The sequence below is a fragment of the Colletotrichum destructivum genome, chromosome 8 (genome assembly GCF_034447905.1).
Source record: "Colletotrichum destructivum chromosome 8, complete sequence".
Classification (NCBI taxonomy): domain Eukaryota; kingdom Fungi; phylum Ascomycota; class Sordariomycetes; order Glomerellales; family Glomerellaceae; genus Colletotrichum; species Colletotrichum destructivum.
In genome coordinates this window covers 330,642-350,956 of record NC_085903.1, presented here as the reverse complement: position 1 = coordinate 350,956, position 20,315 = coordinate 330,642, and the positions used below count along the sequence as shown (strand labels likewise).

General features: G+C 55.0%; 7 protein-coding genes across 7 annotated transcripts; 4 read left to right on the top strand and 3 right to left on the bottom strand.

The window, feature by feature from the left end:
• Nucleotides 1–2,134: 2,134 nt before the first annotated feature.
• Nucleotides 2,135–3,736, top strand: CDEST_11952 (uncharacterized protein). The gene is made up of 3 exons (XM_062928108.1): nucleotides 2,135–2,786; nucleotides 2,855–3,019; nucleotides 3,097–3,736. The coding sequence occupies exons 1-3, from the start codon at nucleotides 2,286–2,288 to the stop codon at nucleotides 3,523–3,525; spliced, it is 1,095 nt and encodes a 364-aa protein (XP_062784159.1). The 5' UTR covers nucleotides 2,135–2,285; the 3' UTR covers nucleotides 3,526–3,736.
• A 328-nt stretch (nucleotides 3,737–4,064) lies between these two features.
• CDEST_11951 (Putative cytochrome P450) lies at nucleotides 4,065–6,132 on the bottom strand (the record flags this gene model as incomplete). Its single annotated transcript, XM_062928107.1, has 6 exons — nucleotides 4,065–4,677; nucleotides 4,797–4,907; nucleotides 4,975–5,146; nucleotides 5,223–5,624; nucleotides 5,855–5,947; nucleotides 6,012–6,132. The coding sequence occupies 6 exons, from the start codon at nucleotides 6,130–6,132 to the stop codon at nucleotides 4,065–4,067; spliced, it is 1,512 nt and encodes a 503-aa protein (XP_062784158.1).
• Nucleotides 6,133–8,241: 2,109 nt separating this feature from the next.
• On the top strand, nucleotides 8,242–10,650 carry CDEST_11950 (Putative FAD/NAD(P)-binding domain superfamily). Its single transcript, XM_062928106.1, has one exon. The coding sequence runs from the start codon at nucleotides 8,726–8,728 to the stop codon at nucleotides 10,610–10,612; it is 1,887 nt and encodes a 628-aa protein (XP_062784157.1). The 5' UTR covers nucleotides 8,242–8,725; the 3' UTR covers nucleotides 10,613–10,650.
• Nucleotides 10,651–11,032: 382 nt separating this feature from the next.
• Nucleotides 11,033–12,446, bottom strand: CDEST_11949 (Geranylgeranyl pyrophosphate synthase dpchD). The gene is made up of 4 exons (XM_062928105.1): nucleotides 12,262–12,446; nucleotides 12,020–12,174; nucleotides 11,619–11,945; nucleotides 11,033–11,531 (listed from the first exon to the last, which is right to left on the bottom strand). Exons 1-4 carry the CDS (start codon nucleotides 12,340–12,342, stop codon nucleotides 11,126–11,128), a joined length of 969 nt encoding a protein of 322 aa, XP_062784156.1. The 5' UTR covers nucleotides 12,343–12,446; the 3' UTR covers nucleotides 11,033–11,125.
• A 1,371-nt stretch (nucleotides 12,447–13,817) lies between these two features.
• Nucleotides 13,818–15,512, top strand: CDEST_11948 (Short chain dehydrogenase/reductase dpchH; the record flags this gene model as incomplete). Its single annotated transcript, XM_062928104.1, has 6 exons — nucleotides 13,818–13,887; nucleotides 13,992–14,325; nucleotides 14,410–14,642; nucleotides 14,705–14,777; nucleotides 14,835–14,925; nucleotides 15,009–15,512. 6 exons carry the CDS (start codon nucleotides 13,818–13,820, stop codon nucleotides 15,510–15,512), a joined length of 1,305 nt encoding a protein of 434 aa, XP_062784155.1.
• A 376-nt stretch (nucleotides 15,513–15,888) lies between these two features.
• Nucleotides 15,889–17,028, bottom strand: CDEST_11947 (Polyprenyl transferase dpchC; the record flags this gene model as incomplete). The annotated part of the gene is made up of 2 exons (XM_062928103.1): nucleotides 15,889–16,450; nucleotides 16,565–17,028. 2 exons carry the CDS (start codon nucleotides 17,026–17,028, stop codon nucleotides 15,889–15,891), a joined length of 1,026 nt encoding a protein of 341 aa, XP_062784154.1.
• A 2,093-nt stretch (nucleotides 17,029–19,121) lies between these two features.
• Nucleotides 19,122–20,044, top strand: CDEST_11946 (Short chain dehydrogenase/reductase dpchG; the record flags this gene model as incomplete). The annotated part of the gene is made up of 2 exons (XM_062928102.1): nucleotides 19,122–19,605; nucleotides 19,722–20,044. 2 exons carry the CDS (start codon nucleotides 19,122–19,124, stop codon nucleotides 20,042–20,044), a joined length of 807 nt encoding a protein of 268 aa, XP_062784153.1.
• Nucleotides 20,045–20,315: the final 271 nt, after the last annotated feature.

Here is a 20,315-nt window from a genome sequence, read left to right as displayed (position 1 = left end):
AGGGTATTTGGAGATATGGATGGAAGGTTTACGACGAGGGCCCTCCAATACCTTTTTAGACAAGCGGGTCAACTTCAGGAAGACCATGGTAGCACCAACACCTGTCTGAGAGTCTCCCTTGGAGGCTTTAGAGGGCTACATAAGGGCGCATGTCTCCCCAGTCCCAGGGAAGGGCAGGAAATGAAACTTGTCACCAGTTCACACCTACCTTCGTCTTTGACCTCTTTACTCTGAACGGCAGCCCTAGGCACATTGCTCGACTCGCACACCAACGAGAGCCCTATCTTCTAGTCCTTCAAACAAATACGATTAGATCACACCCATTCCAAGATGAAGCCAACAGCCAGCACCACCAGCGCTCAAGCCCCCGTCAGTTCTGGTACAACCGCACAGGGCGGGCCATACACGGCGCCGAGCGGACAAACTTTCCAATCATGCGTCATCTTGTAGAGTACTCTCAAGAGGTTTTTATACTTGAATACTGACATCCAAATTTGCTTCCAAGGTGGGAATGACTAAATTTTCCCTGGTTATGGCGGGCGGTAACTGACTCCTATCCTTACAGATGTCAGGATGTCAACGAACCCCTCATGTCAAGGCATCGGTTTGGATGATACGGAGAGTTCTGCTTGCCGGGGGAAATGAACGCAGTTGGCTTAGCGATAATTTTGATTTTTTCCGAAGTCCACCGGACCTGCGGACAGAAAAAGTAGTCTCATTCGAATCACTGTCACTTTGTTGCAGCCAACATGGCCATTTCACATGCTTTCACCTGGGCCGCGAGGCCTCAGTCGTCACCGCTACGCTAGAATACAAAATAGAGCTGGCACCAAATCGAACTCGTCTGACTTTGAGTTTCAGTTTTGTGACCGCAAGAGTAGATTATTTATGGCATGTCTCTCTAATGATGTTCCAGTTACAAGTGATGTAGAGGCTGCAGTGTTGCTGGATTTGGAGAGTGGTAGCCACGCGTAATTGTGTTAGGGAGTTGAGCTAATGCAAACTTGTTAGGGAGTTGAGCTAATGCAAGCTACATTCTTCGACTTTTGTGACTGCATACTCTAAGCGTATTGTGTGAGACTCAGGGAGACGTTACAATCACCACGATGAGTTCGGCAGAGTCGAAGGGCTTATCAAATTTTGCAATACTCAAGTTGAAGCTGAGGCAGATGAGCAGCACCAGAAGACCCGGAGGCCAGAATCAAATTGATAGAGATATGTCCACTTGATCGGTTATATCTGGGTGATTTATTCTTCAACTCTCTGTCGCAGTGTCCTAGGCTGCTTTACAGTAAATGTTAGACCTATGGGAATAGGTAGACTAAGAGGTGAGATTCTCTTTGTGTCGACAGCAAATGTTGACTGATCCACACACCGGACATTCTGTTGTTGACTTGCAATGCAGGTCTGTTGAGTCTTTTATTTTCCAATAACTTTTGCATCAAATGGATGAAACTTGAAACCACTGGCACACTGCCGTCCAAGTTATGTTTTGCTACAAAGGATGTGTGCCCCAGTCAAGAGAAGCAAATGTACCACCTTCCCAATTTCTCACTGATTCCTGTTGCAGACTGAAAAGACATTGTAAAACTGAACTCTTACCAACTCAAAAGAGGCAGTCAGTTGCCGGGGGTTCGTCTGGTTGCTCTGGTCTTCTCCCCGTGCAGCATTAACCTTTCTCGACGACCACCACGTAGGAACCCGACTGAACACCGTGGAATGCGGCCGTGGAAACTCCCCGTCACCGAGGACCCCGAGATAGCCCAGGGCCGCAATAACGCAACGCATACGATGATGGCCCATTGTCCCAGCCATGCTAGCGAAACTCTACCGAGAAGGAATCTCGAGTTCGTCCGAGTCATAGAAAACAGAGAGAACACCGCTAACCGGAGGCCAGACCTGTTTGGGTGGATCGGTAACATCGACGGGGGGGGAGGGAGGGGGGTTAGATTAGCTAGCTCCGGTTCCATATTGACAGTACACATGCGTACCCTGTCTAGTCGGAGTGACCCTTGTAAGTGCGGCATTTGGAACAAACCGGATCAATGTTCACAGTACAAGGATAACTCTCTTGTGTAAGGATTCATGGCGCTTCTCCTTCCTTTCCCAGACATTGCAGTGTTGCTAAGTATATGTACCATTTATGTGCTTCCCATTTTACTCACAACACGTAGACAGCACGCCCTTGGCAGCATCACAACTACTTGCTCTTCTCCTTACATCCGCACCCTCTACTATTGTTAGACTTCTTCTTCCTTATCAGGCCACTACTTTCAGTGCCCACCATGAGTGTTCAGAAGATCATGGAAGGATTGGCGTTGACTGCGTCTTGGCTCACGCCGGCAAACGTGACGCAGCGGCCACAGGCACAGAACTATGTTCTCCCTCCACCTCTTGTCCAAGGACCAGCCATCTACCATGACCATGTAGCCTCTAACGGTCTGGGCAGCGTCCAAGTCCATGGACCGAACGCGACATCGTATGAGGGCTGGTATTTCGATGCTGTGTCTACTGACCTCACCAAGGCCATCACGTTTGGGCCCTTTCTATTCTACGGCGAAGCGAACCCGCTGTCGCTCAAACTGAGTATCTCTCACGAGGACGGCAGCTTTGACCAGTTCAGCATCCCGGGCGACAAGCTCTATGTGTCGTCCCTCGGCTCTGGAAGCTCTGCCGTGGCCTCGGACGGCTCGTACGCCTGGTACGGGTCTCCCGACCTGAGCCACTACAGGATCACAGTGGACCTACCCGAAGAAGACATCTCGGGAGAGATCGAGCTGCGTTCGGTGGGTGGTGGAATGCCATTCCTCCCCGATTCTGTACAGCTAGCTGATTGATATCGTCGGGCAAACAGGTCGCCCCTCCCCAGACCCCTTGCAGCGATGGGGCGCCAGGTGCCTCATTTGGCCTCAACTGGGACCTCAACTGGGTGAATCCCATTCCCGACGCGCAGGCGACGGTCAACCTGAAGGTTCGCGGGAAGCCGTATGCATTCTCGGGTACGGGCTACCATGACAAGGTATGTATGATATAACACACACATCCAGCACGATCAAACTCCCCGTCAGCGGTTTGAGGTCTCACATCACATCGCAGAACTTCGGCCCGTACAACTTCATCTTCAACCTGGACCAGTGGTACTGGGGCCGCGGCCGCGCCGGGGACCTGTCAGTTGTCTGGTTCGAGCACGTCGACAAGCAGGGCAAGTCCTCGGCCAACGCGTACCTAGCCCAGGGCAACCGCATCCTCCATTCTGTGTGCTCCGGAGTCAGCGTTCGGCCGTTTGGGAAGGATGTGGTGTTCCCCGTTCCCCTGGGTTCCGAAGCTGTGGTTGACGGCTTTACCATTAACATCGACACGGGCTCGGCCGGGACGTATCAGTTCAACGCCACAGTAGCCAAGAAAATCGATGGGGGGCCCGGTCTGGCCAGATGGGTTGGGACACTGGAGGGAGGCCTTGTCGGAGGAGAGACCGCGTCCGGGCCCGCGCTCTGGGATATGATCGGCCCCATTCCATCCTTCTAGATGATCTCGCACGTTCTCCATACCAGGTGGATCGTAGCCCATATCGTACAATCATGAATGATGTACAAGCTTAGATGTTAATTATAGCCTGATTGGTTTCATTGGTTGAATGATCTTGTAATGGTATCACTCATTGACATCGATTGGAGATTTTCCACCGATGACCCGCATCCGAGGACGCATTGTAACGAGATATGAGGACTTACACAATGAGACAATGTTCCAAGAGCTGCGTTCCTACCGTATCTAATTCATTATTATAAGGCCCTCGGCTAAGTGTGAATAACAGCAAGACTTTGATCTCTCATATAAACAGCGGGTTTCTTTCGGGTGGGAAATCTGGTGTTCACTCATTCGGGAAATCAGGCATAGGACAAGCAGTCTAGACTTATTGGTAAAATGCAGAATCAGATTGAGGAGAGTTTCCTAAAGATCTTCGACAGACATCGACTATATAACCTTGAGACAGGCTTCGGGGGCAGTGGCAGAGTAGACCCTGTCTTGACCTCCTTTGACTCTCTTCCGCATAGCATACATGTTTACCCGCGCGCATTGTCTACTTTGACACGAACGTCAAAGTCGTGCCACAGGAAATGACTGCCGACATCCCTGTCCCAGACCATGTCGCGATTCTCCAAGGTCAAGTCGAACAGGAACACAATCTTGGCGACGGCTAGCCGGATCGACTGCAGCGCCATCTCGCGGCCGATGCAAGCGCGAGGGCCCAGGGCGAACGGCCGCCAGCTGGTGCGGACGTCCTTGGCGAACGGCGTTCCGGGGCCGTTGGACTCGTCGAGCCAGCGCTCGGGGCGGTACTCGTCCGCGAAGGCCCAGCACTTGGGGTCGCGCTGGATGGTGTAGATGTCGGCACTCACCAGGGTGCCGGCCGGGACCCAGATGCCCTCGATGGCGGTGCCCTTGGCCGCGACGCGGTGGCTGCCGTGGCCGTTGATGGGCGGCACGAGGCGCAGGGCCTCGTTGATGCAGGCGTTGAGCAAGGGCTGCTGAAGGACGGCGATGCAGGTTATGTCGTCGGCGGACGCAAACTCACTGCGCAGGGTGGACTGGAGGCGGCGGTAGTGCTCGGGCTTCGAGAGGAGGTGGTAGAAGACTGCCGACAGTGTCACGTAACTGCTGTCGTAGCCTCCCATTCTACGTGTCGGTGATGGTTAGTTAGTCGTGTGATAAGACATACCAAGGCAGTTATAAAATAAAAAAGGAAGTGGCATAAAACAGAAAGTTAGGAATAGTGCTGGTTGCAATAGTCTTACAGAAGCAGGGTCATGTTGCTGTAGAGCTCTTCATGAGTCAGATGGGCGGCGTCCTTGGCAGCTAGAATCGCAGAGAGAAAGTCTTTGCCGCTTCGCTTACTTGCGATGTGGCTGTTTCGCTGTTAATCCTAGGTTTCCCCAAAGGTAATAGTTCATCGTCGAAGAAGTATTGACGCACCTGTCAAGCTCCTGCTTGCCGAGGATGTGTTGACTTGAGCCAAACAACTTTCTATACGTGACGACAGAGAAGACGATCATGGATCCGATGACTGGGACAGAGGCCATGTATTGGAAGAACTCCATGATGGACGCGACTTTGGCATGGAGGTCCTTTCGATGGTCGTAGTTATCTAAAAGGCGCCTCGTTAGCCCGGACGGGTTATGATCTCAAGCGACATGTTACTATAGCGAGTGGTTCTTTCTTACCGAGCTGGTCGATAGACAGAGGCTGGCCGAAACTGAGATGTCCCACGATGCCCCAGATCATCTTTCCAAGCTCGCGAGTGAGGCTAATCGGGGTTCCGGGTGTCTTCGCTGCCGCCGCCAGCGCATCCACAGTCGCCTGGACGTGTTGCTGTGTAATTTCCTCCTGGTCCCGCAGCGCCTTGGCCGTGAAGGCCGGCTGGAGTGCAGTCCTGAGGGTCTTGTGGGCGGCATCGTCTTGGACTGTGAGCAAGTTCGTCGCGGGGAAGACTAGACGGAGGATCATTTCTTCGGAGGTGCCCTTCTTGGTGAAGAGGCTGCCGCTTGGCCCAGGGTTGTGGACTGCCTTCAACGACGATTCGGTGGCGAACGACAGCTCGTTGGGGGCTACTCGAACAACCGGACCTTCGACAAGATGGACGAAGAAGCGTCAGTCGGGGTTCCATTTCGATGATGATGATGACAACCAGTCGCTGCGTTCACGTACCGTATTTGCGGTGCAAGGCCTCAATGTCTCTGTTGAGACGATGGCCAGCTACAGAGCGAACGATCCATATCTGTGATCGTCCCCGAGACAGCAGACTATTAGCCAAGTTCCCTAATCACGCATTCGTTGAGTAAATGGGACGACAGACTCACCGGCGACAATGCTGCGAGAAGGGGCCCCTTTACGTGGGCGACAGGATGGAGAAAATAGTTGTAAAACACTACCGCGAAGACGGAAACGACTAGCTAGATGAAGGAGAATGTGTGAGCCTTCGCTTGCATCGAGATGTAGCTTTTGCTTGTGACAGTGGCATAGGACAGGCAGGCTAACCCCAACGACCGTCAGCTGTGTGACCGCCCAAAGACTCAATGGCGGTAAAAGTGCGATTTTCGACACCAGGCCGTGGGACTTGGCGATGCTATCCATCTTGGAGGCAACGATAAGGGAGATTTGGACACAAGATGGCGATGTGTGTCGTGTCAATGAGAGTGAGAGCGAAAGCACATGAACGAGACGACGGGCAAAGGTCTGAGAAGGATGCTCACTCGCCAGCAGTCGCAAAGTCTTTGCCGTTGACAGCGGGACTCAAGGCCTAACACAGTCAGTCAGTCAGGTCTGCTTTCCAGTAGCGAATCCTTTCGCCCGGAAGTGTCACAGCTTATGCTACTACCGGTAGCTACCGAGGACCTCTAATGGAAATGGGCCGACGATGGCGGTTCTGGCCGCAGCAGCCTGACGGGGCCCGGACAGTTGTCGGCCGGTTATTTCTGTACGGACCCCGATAAAACTGCCGGCATCCTCTACCTGTACACACGTGCTTCTCGTGACTGTGTGTTCCTGGGAGCCAAAAAACCGGGGACTAATATGGGAGTCCCGCTCATGCATACGATGTAACTACATGACTTGCCGGCATCCTGGAGCATTCTGGACCACCCCGGCAACTTAGGTACAAGTAGTTTGACTGATTTTTCGTTGACACCAGGGGGTTCAGTTATATGCATGCATACGTCCGGGGCACCGCTTCGATAACCATTTCTCACTCCTTCATCTTGGCGGTCAGAGGAGCTTTCATGATGTCCGGGGATAGATTGAACGAATCCACTGCTCAAAGCTTATCTTTTTCCAGCATCATGACGCCAGGTTAGTTCAAGTCCTTATAGGTATGAATGGGGCGTCGCACCAAGTACGAACCATGGAGCGGGCGGGGTGCAGAACTCACCGAGTCTGCCAAGAAAGACATTCGCTAGCTTGTTTGAATTCGTGTAACGGCGTGGACGAAAGCTGACAAGGGACGTCTGCGTATGTGACATCTCGCTCGGTATCGCGATTCTTCTGGAGAGTTGCCAATGCAGGTGCTCTGTCTCTGGCGAAGCTCCCAGAATACACATTCCATCGTATCGTCTCATGGAGACCGCAACCGTACCGAGGATCCAACGTCTCCAACCTGATCCACCACGTAGTTGTGGATCTGTTCAGTGTTCACTGTTACCCCGATGGCAAAGGTCAGCCACAAGAACTCCGCGGCAAACAGGAAATATCGCCGAGAGATAGAGTGTCGGGCTTTGGGAGCACATCCAGTCGAACTCACCTGCCGGGATCCAGCAGTGTACCACCTACATCGTACACTCTGTGCGGAATGATTTCTGTGGCTCTCACGGTTTCCGTCTGGTCCCGACGGGGTCCATCTTCCGCATGCCGCCGGAGGCCTTGGAAGCCCGCTTTCTCTCGTAGGCTGCATCCTAAGTTGATACCAACCCTGGCCTGATCTTCTGGTTAATTAATACATTCAGTCCGTTTCGTATGCATTTTGGGTGGAGTTGAAGTGAACCCGGGTGGACGATAGCTGGCCGTGTCTCTATCACAAGAACAGCAACCGGGCGAGAGTTGATGGCTGCAGCTACAGTCGTTTCCGTGTGATAGATTCTAGGGGGCTGGAAGCGGAGCCGGAATCACATGTGCCGTTGCGAGAATACGATGCTCTCGTACAGAGGAAGTAGTTGCGAGTTGCGTTGGTCGACATGACTCGGACCGACAATCGCACGACGACCTCTCGCAGCCCCCGTCAAGAGTTTCACTGGCGGCGACCCGCACGACGTTCTCCAGACACGGTCTCTGTGCCGGAACGGCTTACAACCATGAGGGATCCGCGCCGGCACGCAATCGACCTGGCGGTACCGGACATCGGGTGTCAAGATATCTTGTGGGTGTGGCAACAACAATGTTCACCCCCCCCACCCAAGGTATGGAGGGTGTAGACATTGGCCCTGAGACTCCAACTCCCCAAGTCTCCATACTCCATCGTACATCGTAGACTCTATACAAGTGCTAGTCTAATCTAGTTTCCGGGACGCAGAAGCAGTGCCGCTCGGGAGGCTGTGCTATTCGTCCCCACTGAGACCGATCCCTGTTATACGCATAGTTCCACTTGTAATCTCACTACCCACGCTTGACCTTTATGAGCCCCAACTAACGGCCTGAGTCATCGGCGAAACAAACACCCTTTTAACCACAAACTTTCCAGCAGTTAGTTAATGATTTCACTACCCACACTTACCGCCAGGTTGGCAACGGAGGGTGGTCCGTGAATCAGATCCCCCCCGACTCTCTGGGTCCAAAGGGTTGATTGCTATTCTACCCACATTTTTGTACATTGACGTGGGTTCAGGTCACGACCATGACCATGGGAAGCCGGCTGTTGGTGGGTCCAATATGGGAAAGACAAAGACAAGGCAGAGCGTGTCAACAAGGGTGACTTGTACGCCTACGCTCTTGGATGATGTGGACGGCATATGCTCGTATCAGTGTACTGGGCGTCAACAACGTTCAGAAATAACGTTCAAGAGTCCGAGTTGTGTCCCCCGACGACAAGCAGGCTAGACAGAAAGCGGGACGGCAAAGTAGATAAAACAGGCACAATTTGTCTCCGGTTGAGGGAAGGTAGAAGACTGACTGACTGACTGGTCAGGCCGCAAGCCAATCTCTCTCTCCCTCCTCTTACGATACACTTACTCCTCCAATCATGACTGTCCCCACGCCTAATATCGACCTCAAGTATGCCGAAGAACGCGAGAAGCGTATCCGGCCCGAGGGCATGGCCCAGTTCGTCGAGCTCAAGGACGAACTCGGCGACCTTTCCAAGGACCTCTACGTGAACTACGAGGAACTGAGCCGTGACCAGCCGCTCTCCAACGGCCAGGATGTCAAGCTACTCATCATCGGCGCTGGACACAACGGACTGCTCGCCGCTGTCCGCCTCATCCAGGCCGGCGGGCTGACGGCCGAAGACATCGTCCTCGTCGACAAAGCCGGCGGCCACGGGGGCACGTGGTACTACAACCGCTACCCCGGTCTGACGTGTGACGTCGAGGGCTACACCTACGTGCCCCTCCTGGAGGAGACGGGCTACAAGCCGAAGCATCGCTACTGCGAGGGCCAGGAGATCCGCGAACAGGCTGAGAGGATCGCCCGCACTTGGAACCTCAAGGCGCAGTTCGGCACGCGCGTCCAGGACCTCTCGTGGGACGACACCACGGCGCGGTGGTCTGTCAAGATGACCCAAGACCTGGGCCCCAGCAAGCCCGGCAGGGAGCTGTCCGTGACGAGTCAGTTCGTCTACGTGGCCCCCGGCGTCTATCCCGTTGGCCACATCCCCAAGCTGGCTGGCTTCGACGATTTCCGCAAGCACCACAGCGCCTTTCACACAGCAGGCTGGGACTACGCCGTCACCGGCGGCACCCAGCAAGACCCCCGGCTCACGGAGCTGAGGGACAAGAGGGTCGCCGTAGTGGGAACCGGCGCCACGGGCGTCCAGGTCGTGCCCAAGATCGCCGAGTGGGCGAAGCACCTGTACGTGTTCCAGCGGACGCCCTCGTACTGCTGGCCGCGGAAGCCGGCGCTCACCGACGACAAGACGTGGTCCGAGGTCGTCGCCCAGGGCCCCGGGTGGCAGAAGGCGAGGCAGGAGAACTACAACGCCGCCATCGCGGGCGAGACGGACGTCGACCTCGTCAACGACAGCTGGACGGCGGCCAAGGGCTTCTCCGTCATCAGCGGCAGCTCGGCCAACGGCATCATCACCATGGACAAGATCCCGCAGCACATGGCCAGCCTGCAGGCCGTCGACGCCCCGCTCTCCGAGGCGCTGCGAAAACGCGTCGAGGAGGAGGTCCGCGACAAGGCAACGGCGGAGAAGCTCAAGCCGTGGTACTACGGCTGGTGCAAGCGGCCGGCCTTCCACGACACGTACCTCTCGACCTTCAACAGGGACAACGTCACGCTCGTCGACACGGACGGCAAGGGCGTCGAGGGGTGCACCGCCAACGGGGTCCTCGCCAACGGCCGCGAGTACGAGGTCGACGTCCTGATCCTGGCCACGGGGTACACGAACGGCGGAGGCGCCTGCAGCCCCGCGGCGCGCGGCGGGATGCGCATCACCGGCCGGGCCGGCCGGGACCTCAACGACAAGTTCGACGAGGGCTGGGAGTCGCTGCACGGGGTCGCGACCAACGGGTTCCCGAACCTGTTCTTCTACACGCCCACGGGCGCGGCCGGGTCGTCCAACTTCACCTTCTGCCTCGACGAAGGCGCCAGGCAGTCGGCCTACATCATCACCGAGGCGCTGCGCCGGACGACTGGGGACCCGGGAAAGGTCGTCGTCGAGGTCACCGAGGAGGGCGAGCAGGCCTGGGGCACCGAGGTGGCCAAGAGGGCCGCGTGGTTCGCCGCCTTTGGGAACTGCACGCCGTCGTACCTCACCGCCGAGGGCGACGCCTACAAGATCCCGCCCGAGAAGATGATGGCCAAGGCTCGCATGGCCAGCTGGGGCGAGGGCCCGAACAGTTATGCGAGATATACTGAGGCGTATAGGGCTGCTGGAACGCTCGACGGAATAAAGGTTAGCGCTTAGGTAGATGTTTGGATCAATGGTTAATACATCAATGTGACAATAAGACTATGATCAGTCCATCTATGTGTTTCTCCCTTTAACCTCCTCCTCTGTTTGATTATCTGTGACATATCAAAACCCTCAGCTGCTTTCGAACCTCCTAGTTGCCAGAAATCCTAACCCAAACACAACCCGCCAACAATCGTGACTCAATGAAAGAGATTGCTGTCCTTACACCTGGTTCATTTCAATGGTGTTAAATAGTTAGGATCTCATGATGGTAGTTTTCGTAAAGAAAAGGCTCATATCATCTCGTGTTTGTCCATCGATTCTCAGCGTGTCACACGAGGCTTTTTAAACTTCACTGATGATGACGATGATTCATAAGCGATTCAACTGCTTACTACATTACTCTTAACAAGCAAAGAGAACCACATGGCCCGATGACAGTCAGATTTAAACGTCAATGGTCATTCACAAATTCATACTCGACAATGCCGTCGATACCGCATCGATAACTACACGCTTCTCGCCTCAGCGAGGTACTTCGTTTCCATCCAGCCCAAGCATCGTCAAGATCTGGTTCATCACGCTCAAGCTCTCGGAAGAGTCCCCCTCCATGCCCTCTATGATTGCCCTCGCTTGGGCCATCAGCTCCGCCAGCGTCTTCCGGCAATGCTCAAACGAGCCGGTCGACTCAATATAAGCGACCGCGAACAGCTTCACGTCGACGTCGGTCGTCCGCTGCTTGAGGATGCTGGACAGCTGGATGTTGGACGGGTTCGAGCGGATGCTGTGGATGATGGGGAACGAGAACTTGCCCTCTGTCAGGTCCTCCCCGAACCCCTTGTTCTTGGTGTAGGCGGTGCTCTGCAGGTTGAGGTAGTCGTCCCGGACCTGGAAGATGAGACCCATGACATTCACCAGAGGGACGTAATCTCTGTTGAGGAGGAGTCACGGCCTGTGTTAGCATCGTCCACTTTTGTCTGTTTTCCCCAAAGGGTCCGAAACCCCAAGGACCACTCACCGGTCACTTTCGCTTGCCAGCTGCATGAGCCTCACCGCCAGCCTGAACAGGCCTCCCGTCTTGTTGGAGACCATGGTGAAATACTCCTCCTCCGTCGGGCAGATGGAGGCGTCCCTCCAGTAGATGTCCATGCCCTGCCCGCGGTGCAGGTTGAGCAGCTCTTCGGTAAAGACCTCGAACGCGCGCGGGTCTTCCAGCTTGGGGATCTCCTGCTGCGCCAGGAAGAAGGCATAGTTGGCGGCATTAATGGTCTGAGCGATGCCAAAAATACTGTGCGATACGGGCAGGCCACGACGGAGGGTCGAGGAGTCCTGGATGTCGTCTAGTCTACAGGACGAGGGGGGGGGGGGGGTTCGGTCAGCGATTACCATGGTCTTGGGCTCTCGAGACGGGTTACATACAGAAGGGATGCGTTGTGCAGAAGCATTACAATGCGCTTGATGACCTCTAGCTTCTCTTCGGGAATACGGAGCCATTGGTTGAAGGCCGACATCAACTTGCTCCTGACATCCTTGCCGGGCAAGTCGAGGAGGTAGTTAAGGGGAGCGCGGATTATCTTGCAATTGTACCTCACGTCAGTACAAAATGCCCATGCTACCGATTGTCGATCGGGAAGGCATCGACTCCGGAACAGTGGACGTACTTCTTCATGGTTATTGCCATGGGCCTTGGAGTCCATGAGTTGGACCTTGGGCGCTGGACGTATGATCTCTGCGGGGGACATTGTGTGCTGATAACAGATATTTTGGAAGGAGATTCAGAACAAAACGGTATTAGTTGTAGTTGGTCTCCCTAGTAGATTACTGGTATCTTGCTCTGTGGTTATCTTCAAGAATGCAGTAAGTCGGTCCAAATCCAACAGTGCCTTGTTATAGAAACGGCTTCAACAGTGAACTAGAGCACCTTGGGGGGGGGGGCTTGCCTCACGACCGAGAAGGAGACGGAGAGGCGTACTGGGCTTCGGCACTGCTGGCTGTGAGCATCCATCCCTGTTGGCGAATGTCCCATCGACGTGCACTGGCACATGTCTAGGACTGTACTGTCCAAAGCTACGTGGTTACTCCCCAGCTAACCCCCAAGCTCTGACTCGGAGACACCTGCTTTTCTTTCGGTCCTATTCGTCAGGGATATCATGGCCGCTTGGCAAGCTTGGGGCGTGTAGATAGATCTCGCACCTTGATGCACCCACATGTACATCGTTCATGAACAAGAACAAAAGGGACGGGATAGGCCAGCTAGATGAGACGGAGTCAAGGATTGGGCATGTACCTGTAATGCAAACCGAGGACATGGCCACAACCAGGCGAATGGTTCCAATATAGAGTTTTGATGGATCATCGTGTGAACTGAAGATTATACCGGATATAACGATGGATCGGAGAGCCGCGGAATCCCGGAGAACTATGACAGGGGGATAGCTTCGAGCATGGGGGGGGGGAGTCTGTTTCAGACGGTAGAGAGATCATCCGTAATCCCTGTAGCTAGACTCCTCCTCGTCAACCTGTCGAGGCGGGAGACCTAGTTACCCCTCCCCTTGCACAACGTCGTATCCGTCCGTCCGCTCTAGCGGTTGATGCCCGCTGGCCGGTGCCATCATGATGGTTCTTGGTTAGCGTCTTATGAGCAGATTTAAGGTTGCAACGGCTTCATGTCTATCTGTTCGTCTGAACTCACCCCCTCCCGCCCCCCTCACCGCCCACTTGCCGATGCCCTCACAAACTTGGCTTGTCTCTGCCCCGGCCCGGCCCCCTACCACACTACTGTGTATGAAAGCCAAGAACGCAGGGTAGCATCAACCTTGCATCACGGCCGCGGCTTGCTATCTAACGTGAACTAGGCTAAATTGATGTAGTGGACTGTGTACATCGTACACTACTCTACATCGTAGCCCGCTGACTCGGACAGCCCGTGGGTGGGGGCCCGAAAGGTAAAGCGTCCGTGTACGGATTGTTGTATTCACTCGACCTGACGTGGCTCGACAAGGACCAGGTACCGACGACAATGCTGATACCTGTAAGTTGTGGAGGATGGGGGCTGCCCTACTTAGTTGCGGAACCAAGGTACTGCTTTCAGGCTACTGGCGTAACGATGTAACGAAATCGATTGGAAGCTATCTTGGTTTCGTTGACGTAGAGCTGTGCTACAGCTACAGTTGATTGTGCTCGACTTGGCTAACCGGAGACCACTTTCGGGCCGGTCATGTGGCAAGATAACGTCTCCGAGGAGCGCCAACTCAGCGTTGCCGGCACTTCGGCCGGCAAGGCAGTCCGTATGCCGAGAGAATCCAAGGGAAAACCACCCAAGCGATCTACATTGGAAGATGTTCGTCCAGAAATAGCGGGGAGCGCAAGAAAGTCAATTCCCGTCACCTAGACCAGGCCCAGCGGCGTCTTCATGTGGACGGACAGGACAAGGACAACCTGCGTCCGGGCCCATTCGACCACGAAAACCATTCGGCGAGCTGCATGCAACACTTGGTGCTCTTCTCGTCTCCGTTCCCCAGCAAACAGCGAACCAAAAACATGTTGTCAGCGTGGGCTCACCGGCTCTGCGTCCGAGCCGTCGACGTTCTTTTCGGCACGTTCCTCTACGTACCTCTGGGGATCCTTTTCCTCAAGAAAAGCCTCGGTGGGTTCGGGGACGGCGATTGGGACTCGTCCCAGATACCAGACCTCCATGGCAAGGTTGCCGTGGTGACCGGAGGCAAGTAAGTGCACTCATTGCCTTTCTGGCCTCTGGCAGCCAGCCACCCCCCACGAAGCCCGCACGCAGTTTGGACTTACGGAAGCAGTGCTGGAATAGGCTACCATACAGTCAGGCAGCTGGCTGCGAAGGGTGCCAAGGTGTATCTGGCAGCCCGATCGGAAAGCCGTGCAAAAGAGGCGATCAAGCGTCTTCGTGAAGAGAACCCCGACATTCCCCAAGAGAACTTGGTCTGGTTGCCACTGGACTTGTCCAGCCAGGCCCAAGTCGTCGATGCCGCACGCGACCTCATGTCAAAGACGGAACGATTGGACATACTCGGTAATCATACACCCGCTGAGTATGCGAGAGCATCCTAGGCCGTGTCGCTGACACCATCACAGTGAACAATGCTGGGGTTGACCCTTACAATTATGTTAGAACCGTCGATGGGTTCGAAATGACAATGGCAGTGAAGTAAGACATCCTCTCATGTCAGTCACAGAAGGGGATTGAACGCTAACTGCTGGAAAGCCACATTGGCCACTGGACTCTAACGTACTGCTTGCTGCCATTGCTCAAGGCGACGGCGGCGCAACAAGCGTCGGACGTTCGGGTCATCACCGTAAGCTCACCCGACAAAGTCGTTGTTGCTAGTCTAGATCGTCAAGAGGGGGTACTAACAAAAATTGTCTTTGCGACCTATAGCTGTCCTCGTCAGGAGAGCGCAACAACTCGGCCAACAACCACTTCACCACTCTCAAAGATCTTGACGACCCTTGCGCCGGGCCTGGCTGGGAGGACTCGTGCCTGGCTCAGGGGAAACGATACGGGACGTCCAAGCTGGCCAACATCCTGTTCGCGACGGAGCTTCAGCGCCGCATGGACGAGGAGGGCGCCGGCATCATCTCGCTGTCTCTCAACCCCGGCACCATCCGGACAGAGGGGGCGGCCGACGTCATGCCTTTCGTCGTGCGGCCGTTGGTCTGGCTCCTGTTCACCGACGCCGCGAAGGGCGCCGACACGACCATGTTCGCCGCAACGGCCAGAGAGGTCAGGGAGAACAGCGAACAGTGGAAGGGGCGCTATCTCGACGGGCCGGGCAGGATCAAAGTCCCGTCGCCCAAGGCGCGAGATGCCGTCGCTGCCCGCAACCTGTGGAACATTACAGTCGCGGCTGTGGAGGGGACGGGGGCTTTGGAGAAGCTATAGCGAGGCGCTACGTCTCAGTCCTTTTTTCCATCCCGTATAGGGGAATACACACAAGATTGCTCTCATTAGACTTGCTGTTTCTCTGATGAATGCTTTGACAATGACTTGATAAAAAAGTTAATGACATGTAAACTAAGCAAATTTACTGGCCGGTTCGATTGTTCAGTAGGGGTTCACCAAAAAATAAAAGGCACCAGAATAGCGCCTTAGGCATATTCTCCATCCAATCGGTTGAAGAAATAAAATTTGGTTGAAGGATGTACTGCTTCTAACACAAAGAAAGATCACCATGATGACGCCAATTCTGTTCCACGAGCTAATTTTTGATTTTTATCTACTTTGAGTAGAAGGTATCTACAGGCCTACGGAGACAAATCTACGAGCTGCCCGTGAGAAAAACCTGGACGACGCAGGCAAGAATCGTCCAGATGCCCAGGATGAAGTTGCTCCTATGAATGGATCCTCCGCTGGCAGGCTGCTTCGGGTCGAACTGCACCAGCTGCTGCGCCAGAGACGCAGTCCAGACCCCCATCCAACTAAGCCACAGCCAGAGAGAATGCAGCTCGAACAGATAGATGGGCAGGCACACCAGGATGGGGCTGACGAGGGCGACGAGCAAGAGGTGAATGTGCTTCCCGGCGATGTTGTAGAAGGAGTTCACGCCCAACTTGCGGTCGTCCACCACGTCCTGGTAGCTGTAGGCCGTGTTCAGGTAGATGGTCCAGAAGAAGACCATAGTGCAGAGGGGCAGGCACTGGCGCAGGGTCTCGGCATAGGACTCGTACTGGCCGTAGATGGCGGCGCGTCCTATGACGGCGGGCCAGGCGATGGTGAAGGCCAGTATGTATTGCGGGTAGATCCCGAGCGTCCGGGCGAGTGACCGCTTGCCAAAGGGATAGAGGACGGAGGCCGCGGCGACGGGTACGAAGTGTTTGGCCCTGCAAAGCACAGAGGTCAGACTCAACGTTTATACCGGAGATGTGGTTATGACTCGATGAAGAGAGAGGGAGGAGGAAGAACAGAGAGAACAAAAGAAGACGCAAGGCACTTACACGTCTTTGCCATCGAGCATCACTTCCAGCACGCCCCAGGACAGAGCGGCCTGCAGCAGCATCCAAACCATGGCCTCGGTCGTGGTGACCTTGCCGGACGCCAGCGGTCGCTCCTTTGTCCGGGCCACGTTGGCATCGATGTCGCGGTCGATCCAATCGTTCCAGACCATGCCGGCGCCGCAGAACAGGTACGAGGCAACGAAGCACAGGGCACACTGCTGGAAGACGGTGGCAACCGACATGTCGGAGCGTTGCTCGGCCATCTTGGCGCCTCCGGCCAGGAGTGTGGACCATACTGAGAAGAGAAAAGGTTCAGTCAGCGATGAGCCCAATGTATTACACAAGCAGGGGGGCTGTTCATCACACTTACATCCGGCAAAGGTGGTGAAGAGGGGGTTGTATCTATCGAACCGAGACAGTCTGAGGAGATGGCGAAACAACTGTCTATCTTTCGTGGCGGCCATGATGATATCTTGATCAATATTGCAAAGAGGCGTGATGAAGAGGGTGAGATAGAGAGAGGTGAGTAGCAAAAAGAAACAGAATGAAAAGGAACACGGCGCGTAATCCGACAGCTTCAACAGTCCTCGACTTTGAGATAGTCGCCATGTATTCCACTTGCAGAATTATGTCCGTTTTATTTCTGACAAAGACACCTCCGTCCAGTTCAACCGAGCGGCTGAACCGGACGAGTTCCGCATCGTTTGCGGAGCTACAAGGTCGAATGCCGTGTACCGGGCAAGAGATTCGCGTCCGGCCGACAACGAGACGCTGTGGACCGGAGCAGACCTGTGGTATCACAACGTGCCACCAAGACTTGCGAAACCCCGGATCCTTGGGGCGTCTGGTTCATGACTCTCGTTTGATGCCGGGGGGGGGGTGGGAAGCCCGACTAGGTTCCGAAACTGTAGCTTCCCAATGGTTACCATCGAGGAAGGCTTACACGACATCTGCATATACAATATGCATAAAACAGGGATCACTCGACCTGGCGAGATCGCCGTACCGCCTCCCTGGTACACTAAATATGCTGACGGCTTCCTTCTAGGGGGCGGGCCGGGTTGGTGTCGTAGGGCAGGGATGTGAACTCTGGTGTCGCACCACTGCCGATGTCTCTCCACCCACCAGACATGACATGGATCCGAAAGGGGAACGCGGATGTGGCAGGGCCGCATACAAACGTGCAGCGGGCGTTTGTTTTCGCCTCTATCCATCGTCCGGGTGTCGTAATAATGTCTCTTCCCGCGGAGCAACCCCTACATTTAGGTTTTACTTGGGCTGATAAGGTTGCGTCTAGCAGGATGGTGGCAATTGCAATACCCATCGCAGGAGGCGTAATGTCTTCCTAGAGTTGCACCTTTGGGCTACGAAGGTTTAAATGAACATCATAGTTTCTGTCAAATTGACATTAATGTTTACGCCGTGAGGCCTGAGGATCAAGACTCTGCCTGCACAGTTGCAGCGCCATCAGCCTCCGATCGTGCGGTAAAAGCCCGCAACAATGAAACGGTAATAGATCCACAGGCTCAACTTTGCCCATCAATAAAGTTCTTCAGGATAGTCATCGGCAGTGAGGGCTTCCGTAGGGTCGGCTTAAAAAAACTATACAGCCATGTCCCGGGATAGACTCAGCCCAGGGGTGGGGGCTACGACTCAAGAGGGCGTGGAAAGCACAGAGTAAGTCTCTCATGATTTCTAGACCCAGTATTGGCAATCTCGACAACAAGGATCCGTTGTGTGTCCATACAAGTCTTGGGCTACAGACACGTGGCGTCGTGCGTAACTAGACAGTATCTGTATCGTGTAGGAACTCCACGAAAGGGGCCGTTATCGAGAAGAGAAGAAGAGTCAGTCCAACCCACAACTGAGCTCATCCGAGTCTCCTCACTTGATACTACTTGCTCATTGCTTGCGTAGCCTCCATTGGACTCTTCTCCTAGCTGTAATCTCTCCTGTTTGATCCGGAATTCCTCGGAACCCGGATCGACTAATCACATATCTTGTATATTGTACACTGAGTCAAGATCTTGGCGGAATGCAACCTCGTGCAACGAGACCTCCACAGCCACGCCGCACTGGCAAAAACTGGACCAGTGTTGGGTAGGGTTACCACGAGCAGCTAGGTTATCCGATGCAACTATAGGGTATGATCAGAGTACGGATGCCGTGACTGGATATAGCTAGCTACATCAATCCACCGACTGACTTGAGTTGCACAGCACAGTACCGTATGTGGATATAGCTAGCTACATCAATCCACTGCCTGGCTGAGTTGCACAGTAGACGTGTCCACGTACGCCAGGGACATGCCATGCCATGCGAGTAGCGCGATGATGTGCAAGCCCATCGTCGTATGACGGTATCAGTCCCGTTCAGAGTTATAAGTGCCAATCCGTGGCTTTGTCCTTGGAGCAGATTATCACCAATTGGAGCCCTCCATAGCCAACATCCCCTCCCGTTACAGTGAAGCTCACCCTCTCTGATCTCCACCTCGTCCTTCTTTCTCTTCAACGTTACCCTGAGCACCTCCCCCCCCTATCCCCGAGCCACGCCACCAATGTCTTCCTCGGAGAAACACTCTACCGGCCTAGCTGGAAAGACCTGCCTCGTCACGGGCGGGGCCGGCGGGCTCGGAAAGGCCGTCACAGCCGCGTTCCTCGACGCGGGCGCCAACGTGGTGATTTGCGACAGCAACGCCAAACGCATCGAGGCCACCTTGGCCGAGCTGCAGACAAGGGGCGGCAATCTCACAGCCGTCACGGCCGATATCACCGACCGCGGCCAGGTGCAGAGCTTGTTCGACGACATCGCCGGCAGGTTCGGGACGTTGGACGTCCTCGTCAACAACGCCGCCGTCATGGACCGGTTCGACCCGGTGGGAGACGTCGAGCTTGACTTGTGGGACAAGATCTTGGCGGTGAACCTAACGGCTCCGCTCCAGCTGAGCAAACTCGCCGTACGCAGCATGTTATCGAAGCCGGAGCCCGCCGGGTGTATCATCAACATCGCCTCCGGAGCGGCCACGGCCGGCTGGCTTGCAGGTGAGCACACATGCCCCCCCTCCTCTCCCCCTTTCCAATCTTCCTCAACTGCCAAGCCCAACCATCAAGACACGTGGAGTCGAACTAACACAACCCTTCCCCCCCCTGGGCATAAGGCACGGCGTATACAGCAAGCAAACACGGCCTGGTGGGCCTGACCAAGAGCACCGCCGCCTTCTACGGCCCCAAGGGTATCCGCTGCAACGCGCTGATGATTGGTGTCATCGGCGGCACCCACCTGAACGAGGCCTTCCGCGACGGCTGTCACGAGGAGGGGCGCCAGAAGCTGGGGGAGATCTTTTCCGGGGTCAGGCCGCAACCATGCAAGGTCGACGACGTGGCGGGGATATGCCTGTCCCTGGCTTCGGGCCCGGGCTGGGGCACGGTGAACGGGGCCCTCATCGCCGTGGACAACGGCTGGACAAGTGTGGTCGGCTAGGCCATGGGCGTGAGGGTATCATGCCGTGTGTGCCACCACCACGACCCCGGGCCGAGCGATCTAGTCGGGCCTTTGGCGAGGTGGGATGTTGAAACTGGGGGATGTGTGTCGATTGTCAAGGTTCATGAGTAGTTTATGCATACACGAACAGTTCGTCCAAAGTTACATCGCATTGAAGCTTGGATTGGGGGCTGGCCTCCACCAAAAACAAAGTGACCGCCAAGCCTCGTGATAACTCGTAATAAGTTACGTATGTACATTGTATAGTTGG

Excerpts from the sequence above, each read along its gene's own strand:
- CDEST_11952 (XM_062928108.1), top strand. The coding sequence starts at position 2,286 with ATGAGTGTTCAGAAGATCATGGAAGGATTGGCGTTGACTGCGTCTTGG. Across the intron at positions 2,787-2,854 it reads GAGAGATCGAGCTGCGTTCG|GTCGCCCCTCCCCAGACCCC; the intron begins GTGGGTGGTGGA and ends TCGGGCAAACAG. Across the intron at positions 3,020-3,096 it reads GTACGGGCTACCATGACAAG|AACTTCGGCCCGTACAACTT; the intron begins GTATGTATGATA and ends ATCACATCGCAG.
- CDEST_11950 (XM_062928106.1), top strand. The coding sequence starts at position 8,726 with ATGACTGTCCCCACGCCTAATATCGACCTCAAGTATGCCGAAGAACGC.
- CDEST_11949 (XM_062928105.1), bottom strand. The coding sequence starts at position 12,342 with ATGTCCCCCGCAGAGATCATACGTCCAGCGCCCAAGGTCCAACTCATG. Across the intron at positions 12,175-12,261 it reads ATGGCAATAACCATGAAGAA|ATAATCCGCGCTCCCCTTAA; the intron begins GTACGTCCACTG and ends TACAATTGCAAG. Across the intron at positions 11,532-11,618 it reads CTGGCAAGCGAAAGTGACCG|AGATTACGTCCCTCTGGTGA; the intron begins GTGAGTGGTCCT and ends CCTCCTCAACAG.